Source organism: Phoenix dactylifera, chromosome 9, assembly GCF_051530095.1.
Source record: "Phoenix dactylifera cultivar Ajwa chromosome 9, Ajwa_hap1_PhDact_Kaust_v1.1, whole genome shotgun sequence".
Classification (NCBI taxonomy): Eukaryota; Viridiplantae; Streptophyta; class Magnoliopsida; order Arecales; family Arecaceae; genus Phoenix; species Phoenix dactylifera.
The window spans coordinates 26703417-26712999 of record NC_143198.1 but is presented as its reverse complement, the minus strand read 5'-3'; the positions used below and the strand labels follow the sequence as shown (position 1 = coordinate 26712999).

The 9583-nt window shown below is 42.2% G+C and overlaps 1 protein-coding gene across 3 annotated transcripts; it reads right to left on the bottom strand.

The window, feature by feature from the left end:
• Positions 1-1396: 1396 nt before the first annotated feature.
• Positions 1397-4451, bottom strand: LOC103714994 (zinc-finger homeodomain protein 5). 3 transcript variants are annotated; one of them, XM_088704664.2, is made up of 3 exons: positions 3100-4451; positions 2631-2738; positions 1397-2513 (listed from the first exon to the last, which is right to left on the bottom strand). In XM_088704664.2, the coding sequence occupies exon 1, from the start codon at positions 4192-4194 to the stop codon at positions 3202-3204; it is 993 nt and encodes a 330-aa protein (XP_088560790.2). In that variant the 5' UTR covers positions 4195-4451; the 3' UTR covers positions 1397-2513; positions 2631-2738; positions 3100-3201. The 3 variants fall into 3 exon arrangements, with proteins under 3 accessions (XP_088560790.2, XP_088560788.2, XP_088560789.2); XM_088704662.2 differs by having other exon boundaries at positions 2631-4451; XM_088704663.2 differs by having other exon boundaries at positions 1397-2738.
• Between the last annotated feature and the right edge of the window lie 5132 nt (positions 4452-9583).

Genomic DNA, 9583 nt, shown 5'->3' with positions numbered 1-9583 from the left:
AGACATTTTAATCACTAAACATAGTGTATTTGAGTGACCCAATCAAGACAATCAGGTGATAATTATCCAATAATTATCCAAATGTATATGATGGCTTTTAACTGAGACATTGTTTTGGAGAGTGTTAATTAAGTGCGAGTTTATTATTCTAGTGTGATGGATTCTTTTGTAAGAAAATATAAATATATAAATAAATCTATCTCATCCTATAAGCTTAAGTTTTTAGGACAAGTGGTGATTTCAACATGGTATCAAGGCCCACATATGAGGAGGAGTGTAAGAAAATATAAATATATAAATAAATCTATCTCATCCTATCAGCTTAAGCTTATAGGATAAGTAGTGATTTCAACATCTTTCACAAAATCAAAATATTAAAAAAAAGACACTGATCTATTCTAAAGCTAAAGCCATGATAATAAGAAATGGTAAACATGTTAAGTCATCTAAATAGTATATAAAATTATAGTACAAAGTGCCCGAGAAATGCTTGAGAGAGCCATAATTTTCTAATTAATGAATATTTAACAGCAGTTGGTAGTTCAAATTTTTAAGCAACACTCAATTTTAAAAGCCAAAAAATTTCTACATAATTTTTATGGAAAACCAAGAGAATTCATTCGGTAAAATAGAATTTTGAAATGTTGAACTATTTCCAGGAAAATGAAAATTCATCTTACTCTATTTATGTGTGATTTTTCTTTCCCTTTGAAAGCCCTAGAGAAAGTTTTACTTCAGGAAAAAAAAAAGGGCCCTAGAGGAAGTATATAGAGTGCTGTGCAAAAAGGTATAACCCATTTCAAGTTCAATTACAGGCACGTGATGTATGGGAGAATATTTAGCCATGGATCAAAAGAACCAAGACGCAATGTTTGAGATCCAAAATACCAAAATCATATTACTGTTCAATTTTTTTCTCTTTAAGAGTACACATGAACTAGGTTGGATAAACTATATAAAAAAATCAGCTTTCTCTTACCGCATGCCAATGTGATATGACTTGATTCATTAAAATATTTGTATACCTTTTATTATAGTTTGTAAGAGGTTTATTGGAGACAAATTCAAATACAAATTTTGAGACAAATTATTTTAACCCTATTTGGCTAATAATTTTTTGTTTACAAGACATGAAGTTGATATGGTGAGCAAGATATAATATTTGGCATGCTCTGATGACAAAATGTGAACTCAGATGATTTGCAGAATCATGATATTTTGTTACTCTTGCATTATTTTTTAAGCAAGAATGTTATGAGTTTATATGTCATCTAAAGTTATTGAATTTAATCCATGTAAAGATTAATTTTCTTTATTTCCCAAAAACTTCAAAGTCTGTGATTTACAACTTTTTCATCCTACAACTTTGCTAATACTCTATGTTTAATAGCCAAACACCTCTCAAAACATTGAATTTTTATCCATGAATTATCTCATTAAACAAAAAGAAGAATAATTTTCAAGTCATTACACCTTAAATTTGAGACTCAAAATATCATGAAATGAATTAAATTTTGGACTGCACACAACCTTGTCCTTGGAGTCAACAGACCTCTGGCACCTATTCTGCCAGCAAGCCTCCCCCCACTCTTTAGCCCTCAACTTATACAGGTTTGCTTTTAATTCAACTGATATGCACTTAAATGAGCCCTCACCTGCTGCTTTGTTGCCTTTCTAATCAAGAGTGGGTGCCTTTCCTCATTTCCTCTAGAAACAAGATGTCAATTGAAAGAATGCATTTAAGCAAGATAAATATCACAGAGACAAGTACATAAAAATGTAAAAATCGTAATTAATATGGTTGCAAATGTGCATATCATGCCCCAAATTTACATGAGTGCAGCATTCCCAAAACGTTTTAAGCATGTGTGAGATCTCAAAACGTTCAAAAAATAAGTTACATGAACTTGTCCTCTAGGGTCTAACATAACATGTCTGAAAGTTCAAAGAAAAGCATATTAGAGCCCCAACTAATAGGGATAGGACTATAAGATAATAAATAGCCAAATAACATTTTAATCCATTTCGAATAGCTCCCACGGCAATTAAAAGAAACGGGATAGAAGAAGAAATTAAAACCATTTACAGCATACTCATGTTTGTTTTTGTTTCTTATGGCTGCAGGAGAATCCATCTCTCTCTCTCTCTCTCTCTCTCTCTCTCTCTCTCTCTCTCTCTCTGTGATTAAATTGGTTTCCGGGCAAAACAGGTTCTTTAAACACAAAAGAGAAGAAATGGGATAAAGGGTTTGATCTCTTTAATGCGCTTCCTACCAAATACCAATGTATTCACTACTATGATCAGTGTGAGGCCTCCCTTCGGTTAAAAACGGAAAAGAACAGCACCTTAATTAAGGACGCTCAGCCCAAAGAACCCAAGGGACACACCGAAAACTGAAGAAAAGAAACATCTTGCTTTGTTTCCGATGCCAACTTTAGGTCACCGGCAACCTAAAGAAACCGGAAAAATAAAAACTTTCAGAAAAAAAGCGTAAGGGGCACCTGTAGCGCGTCCTATTGCAATAAAAACAAAGACAAAATTAGATGATGCAAACTAGCACAAAAATTAAACAGAAAGAAGTTTATCCTTGGACAAAAGACGGGTGTCTCATCAGGACGCATTGCACGTACTCTCTTTTATCATGTTACCGAGAAGACTAGAATGTCAAACGAGCGATCCCATCCTTGGATTTGAAGGCACTCTCGTTAGATGCATTATTCTGCGGAAAATTTGTCCTCCTGGTCACAGTCTAATATCTAGTCATTTCAGAGGCCGTGCAGCCGGCAAAGTTGAAAACATGAAGAAAATTTAGAAATTCCTTCGCACGGCGGAGAGTGCTCAGAGTGTACGAGCACCGCCGTTTGAAGACCTTTACCCACAAACCCAACCACTTTGGAGAACAAATGGTAGGGCCGGTAAGGCAGAACGACTGTGCTAACAAACTGAAGAAATGAAATGAGATGGGTTTCATTTGATCGGAAATTAAGATCCTAAGTAAATGAAAGCAAGGATTTAGATCATAACATATGTAAAAAAAGAAAAAAAAAATCACTGGAAAATAATGCTGAAGAAGAAGAGATTAGAGGGAAGCAGCCAAACCAGTGGTAAAACTCTCTCTCCTTTCTTCTTTATGCTGTGCATCTCCTTCTCAACCCTTTTGTTTCTTCTCTTTCATTGTGAAACCAGCCTATTAAACTGCAGTCAACGCTGCTGCTCGTGTTGCTGCTGCTGCTCCTCCTGTTGCGGTTGCTGCTGGGGTTGCCTTCTGATGGTGTGCTTGTTGTTGTGCATCCAAACTTTCAGAACTTGCCTTCGGACACCGACCTCGGCGCAGACTTGCTGGACCAAGGCCTCATCTTGCTTGTGGATCCGCCACCCGACGCTTTCCGCGAACGCCAGCATCTTCTCCTTTTGCTCCGCCGTGAACTTTGTCCGGAACCTTTTCTTGGACGCCAACCCCGGTGGCGGCGCCCCGGCGTTCATCCTCTCCTCGCTCGACGACTCCGTCGTCGTCCCGCCGCTGCCGCTGGTGTTGCCGCCGAACGCCACCGCCACCGACGACGGCCCCGGCGCCGCATGGGAGGGGCTTGGGGGGAAGCCCAAGGGATACGGCCTGTGGTGGTGGGCCAGGGGGTGAGGCGGGGGGAGTAGGATGGGGAGGCGGGCGACGCCGCGGTAGTAGGAGGAGGATCCGGCATTGGGATCGCCGTCGACCTCCCTGCGGTGGAAGCTCCGGTGGCAGCCGCAGGCGGCGCACTTCAAGGCGTCCGGCGTGCCGACGTCGCCGGAGGGCATGAACTCGCCGCAGCCGTCGACGACGTGGCCGCCGATGGCGGCGGCGTGGTTGCGGAGGCACTCGCGGTAGCGTGCAGCGGATTCTATTGCAGTCGCCGGGGTCCTTCCGCTGCTGGCCGACGCTATGGGTGAAGGCGGTACGATGGGAATGGCAGCATCTGGATCGGGGTCTTTTCCGAGGAAGTGAGATGGATGGGGATGTATGGGTGGATTGAGGGGTGGCGGCGTTGGGGTGTCGCCGAACACCTTGTCGTTTCTATTACCAGGTCTAGGACTAGGGGAGAGGAGAGAGGAGGAGGGGGAGGGCTTTGAGAAGGCGGATCCACTGATGGGAGGAGGGTGGTTGTAACCCAAAGAACTGGGCATCCCTATATCTTCATCTTGATTCGTGAAGTCCATCAATTCTATTACATCTCTGATACATATATAGCTGTTGATCAGTTCTTCTTTTCTCAATCCGTGAACGAAAGAGAACTGAATGCTTGCGAGCTAGATCAGGCGAGGCTCATGAGATGGATGGGGAGGAAGGCCAGGCCTTGGGGATTGGGGTGCAATAACGCCCACAAGACGAGGAGCAGGTGGGGAGAGAGAGAGGGAGAGAGGGGTGGGGGTGGGAAAAAGGAGGGGGTGAGAGGGACCTAACAGCGGAGCGCAGCACTGACAGCTTCTTTCCTTTTCCTCCCCTCCCCCCCTTCTTACATACGCAAAACGCACACACCTCCACAACCTTTTTCACCATGCTCTCTTTTTTACCTGGGCACAGTTCTTCCACCCTGCCGTCTTCAACTTGTCGACAAAAGCATGGTACAGAGCGGTGGAGCGGTTATCCTCCAAATTTAAGGCATATTTGGTTTAAAAAATTAGACTCCAAAATTAAAATAGAAATAAGTAATTTTTATTTCAATCTTAGGAAGGAGTCCTACTTTTATATTTCAAAGAAAAATATGAATATTCTAGTTCTCAAAAATCTAATCTCTATTACTTCCTAGTATTTAAATTTTATTTTAATTTTTGTCACGAACTTAATATAGTATGGTCATTTCCATTCTTTTATACGTCTTATATATTTTAATTTTACTTTCTAGTATTTAAACTTCTTACTTTTTCAATCAGCAAAAAAAAAAAAGGCCTTCCACCTTATTTGCTTAAGATGACTTGACATGGTTCCGGAAAAGAAGGCAGACAAGAAGGTAGTCAAATTAACTTCACATAAAACTCCCTGGGTGTTATCTTATGGAGACAATCAAGTGACATTTTGGCGAGCTTAGTTAAGTGCAGCCCGCAAATCTTGCCTTCCATGTATTAGCCAGCCAGCTGGTGGCTTTGTCTGAACGTCCAAAGAGTGTCCATGGCCCACAGCCTCTGTGAACAACTTGAAGGAAAGCGTGGCTTACGGTGTCAAATTCCTAGGAAGAGGATGCCTAGGAAAGTACTTTTGGCATGTTTGGTTGACCATGGGAAAGTGACAAATTTCCAAGATGCTTATGTTTGGTTGGCCATCCACTTTCCTAGGAAAGTTATATATAATTCCTATTATGCCCTTAATAAAAATTAGGTTTTTAATGCCTCTTTAATGCTTCTTTAATGCTGAAGGGACTTTTTGGGAAAAAGTAAAGATGGAGTGATTCCCGCCTCATGGGAAAGTAACTTTCCCATGTTTCTCATGGGAAAGACTTTCCCATGAAATGTGGGAATCACATTCCCATGGGAATACAACTTTTCCTTCTCTCTCCTTTGAAAACTCCAACCAAACAAGAGGCATCTCATTACTTTCCCGTTGACCACACTTTCCCCCCTTCTTTTCCTGCGAACCAAACGAGCCCTTATAAATAACCTAATCAAGCACGAGGGCTTCGATAAGATAAGCAGATTCTGCCAAGTACCGTCGCTTTTTCAACAAATTGAATTGGGATCAGAATTGGGTACAGTCCACGATACAAAATTTCTATTGAGGTAGGTTGCGAAATAATAATGTTACGTTTGGTAATGGGGAGGGCATTAAAAGCCCTGAGGACACTTTGCTGCAGGGCACTGCCATGCAACATGCTGTCCACTAAGTAGCTGATGTGTATCTGTATCCAGCCTCTGTAACATTCAGATACAGGGTGGAAAAGGACCCTAGAGAGCCCTAGAGAGCAGTGCCTTCCTCGACAAAATCAAGAAAAAGCTAATTACCCTACACATCCTCTGTCGACCAAATGATCTGGACTTTGCAGTGAGCTTCATTAACTATCTAGAAGTCCAACTTTTTAGCATCTAATGTTATGAACTTTGTCACCGTGGTTTCTTTTACTATATATGTTGTCGGGATAAAGAGTTTTGGACTTAGTTCCACGAAAAGGTCTATTGTTTAAATGGAGAGAGGCAATCCCTTTCTCTTCAGAGGTATCTTTTGAGAGGCAAAATCGTACGTTGAGAAGAGACTATGAAACCCCCTTTAAAGCGGATAATATCTCTGAGAAGAAGTAGTCGTCTCCGCTGTCTGAGACCGATGGAGACGAGATCGAAGGGCGGAAGATTCTTCTGTAGCGCTGGACGCGCGGGCCGAAGCCCAACCACACTTGACCTTATCAATGGTGAGGTCAGAGGGCAGAAAATTCCTCCGTAGCGTTAGACGCGTGGGTCAGAGCCCGACCTCATCTTGACCTCAACAATATGCAAAACATCTTCTAGAAATCTTTTGAATGTTAATTAAAAAATGTACCTTTTTCCACCCATGAAGTGAAAGTTGGCTTCCTCTTGTTATATATATATATATATTAGGGATAATTAATTCCCCACCTTTCAAAAGACCACGCTATAACAAAAAGTTCCCGTTGACCGGTCTTAAAATCTTCCGTTCATTATCTCTATTAAGTTTAATTCCCAGTTCTTGAGCTCCTTTTATTTTCTCATAAAATACCGAAAATGCCCCTGCCCTTTTTGATCTCCCATTTCTAGAAAAAGAAACAGGGGCAGCCGCCACCGACCACGGCCCGTCCCCATCCGAGCTCACTCCCATAGCCACCACCGGCCCCGTCTCACTCCCTCCCGAGCCCCGTCCAACGACCCCGCCCCCTCCCGTGCCCCTTCCCCTCCTAATCTCCCGTTCTCAGAAGAAAAAGAAGAAGAAAAAGGCCCGACCGCCACCGACCACTGCTCGCCCCCGCCCGAGCTCCCTCCCGCGGCTGCCGCCGGCCCCTGCTCGCCCCCTCCCGCGGCCTCGCACCCTCCCGAGCCCCCTCCCACGGCCCGCCCCCGCCCGAGCTCCCTCCCGCGGCCGCCGCTGGCCCCGGCTCGCCGCCTCCTGAGCCCCCTCCCACGACCGCGTCGCCTGGAATGCCCCCACCCCCAACCCCGCCCCTTCACGAGCCCCCTCCTGCGGCCGTCGTCGGCCACGGCCCGCATCTGCCGTGGCTCGACCTCTTTCTGGAGCCGCCGGCCTCGCGGAAGGAGAGGTGTTCTCCACCGGCCAGCCGCGGCCGCCATCGACGGCTGCCCCGCCCCTCCCACGGCCGCCACAGCCCAACCCCCCTCTGGTGCCGCCGGCTCGCGAGAGGAGAAGAAAGAAGAAGAAGGGAAAAAGAGAAGAAAACCACCAAGGTGGTAGCCCAGTTGGAACGGGGCGTTTGCTTCTAACCAAGTGGTTCCAGGTTCGAAACGCATGGGCGTCGATTAAATCTGGGGACCGGATGCCCCGCGCCTGGACACGGGGTCTGGAAGTGCTACTGGTCGGCTGGTAGCCTGGGTGGTGCCAGGTGTGACGTACTCACACGGGGTACTCGTACCAGGGCCCAGTGGGGTAACTGAGCCGGGGCCACGGGTGGGGAGGGTATGAGTAAAATATGGCTGGGGTCTGGTGAGCTGGGCCTATACCAAACGGTCATTCTGCCCGCATCGAACATGCTCCTGGCGGGGTGGGGGCCCAGTGTGGGGCTGCTACGCGGGGTGGGCTTGCCCTTCCCCCCTCTTCCCCTTTTTTTTTAAGCAAAAAAAAAAAAAGAGAAGAAAAAGAAAAGAAAAAAGAAAGAAAAAGAAGAAAAGAAAAGAAAAATAAATAAATAAATAAATCATAAATAAATAAATAAATACATATAAATGAATAAATAAATAAATAAATAATTTATTTTAATAAAAAAATAATTATAAATAAATAAATAAAGCTGCCATGGCCGGGCCCTCTCCTGTGGCCCCCTTCTGCGGCCGCCACGGCCGGGCCCTCTCCCCCGGCTCCCTTCCAGCGCCGTCGGCTCGTGGGACGAGAAGAAAGAAGAAGAAAGGAAGAAGAGAAAAAAAAGAAAAAGAAGAGAAAAAAAAGGAAAGAGAAAAAGGAGAGGGAAACAAAAAGAAGAAAAGGAAAAAAATGGGAAAAAAAGAAGGAAAAAAAAGGAAGAAAAGGAAAGAAAAAAAAGAAAAAGGAAAGAAAAAGAAAAAAAGAAAAAAAAAGGAAAAAAAAAGAAGAAAAAGGAAAGAAAAAAAAAAGAAGAAAAAGGAAAGAAAAAAAAAGAAGAAAAGAAAAAAGAAAACAAAACAAAACAAAACAGAAGAAAAGAAAAGAAAAAGAAGATTTAAGTATGTGCAGATAAGACTTAATTGTGTACAGAGAACACTTAACTGCGTGCAGAGAATATTTAACTTAACTGTATAATGTATAGAACACTTAACTGTGTACAGAGAACATTTAAATGTGTGCAGAGAATACTTAATTATGTACAGAGAAAACTTAACTGTGTGCAGAGAAAACTTTATTATGTACAGAAAATACTTAACTTAATTGTGTAATACATAAAACACTTAACTATGTGCAGAGAAGATTTAAGTGTGTGCAGAGAAGATTTAGGTGTGTGCAGAGAAATACGTAACTGTGTAATGCACGCAGTTAAGTGTTCTCTATATATAATTAAGTTTTTTCTGCACACACTTAATTGTGTAATGCAGAGAATATTTAACTGTGTGCAGAGTAGGAAAGAAAAAGAAGAGAACAGAAAGAAAAAGAAGAAGAAAAAAAGAAAGAAAAAGAAGAAAAGGAAAAAAAGGAAAGAAAAAAAAAGGAAAGAAAAGGAAAAAAAGGAACGAAAAAGAAGAACTTAAAAGAAAAAGGAAAAAAGGAAAGAAAAAGAAGAAAAAAGAAACAGTGTGTGACAGTTAAGTTAGTAAGCTTGGTACACATGTAATATAGTATGGCACATATTTAAGCAAGCTTAGCAATAAGAATTAAATATGTGCTAAGCTTGCTTAAATATGTGACATACTATATTACATGTGTACCAAGCTTACTAACCTAACTGCCACTCACTGTTTTCTTTTTTTTCTTTTTCTTTCCTTTTCTTCCTTTTTCTTTTAAGTCTTCTTTGCACACACTTAAATCTTCTCTCAACACAGTTAAGTATTCTATACATCACACAGTTAAGTTAAATATTCTCTATACACAATTAAGTCTTATATGCACACATTTAAATTTTCTCTGCACACATTTAAATTTTCTCTGCATACAGTTAAGTGTTCTATGCATCACAGTTAAATGTGTGCAGGGAAGACGTAATTGTGTACAGAGAACACTTAACTGTGTGATGCGCACAGTTAAGTGTTCTCTATAAACATTTAAGTTTTCTCTACACATACTTAAAAACCACGCTATAACAAAAAGTTCTCGTTGACCGGTCTTAAAGACCCCTATATATTATCATGGAGAGCATCAATAATGACATAGATGTGCTGATGCTTGGGAACATTGGAGATTCGAACATTTAGCTTCGATCATCTAATTTGGTGGAATGACCAAGAGATGCTATTTATGCACGTTGTGAGC

What these genes read in the sequence shown, in the direction of transcription:
- LOC103714994 (XM_088704662.2), bottom strand. Translation starts at nt 4,194, where the DNA reads ATGGACTTCACGAATCAAGATGAAGATATAGGGATGCCCAGTTCTTTG.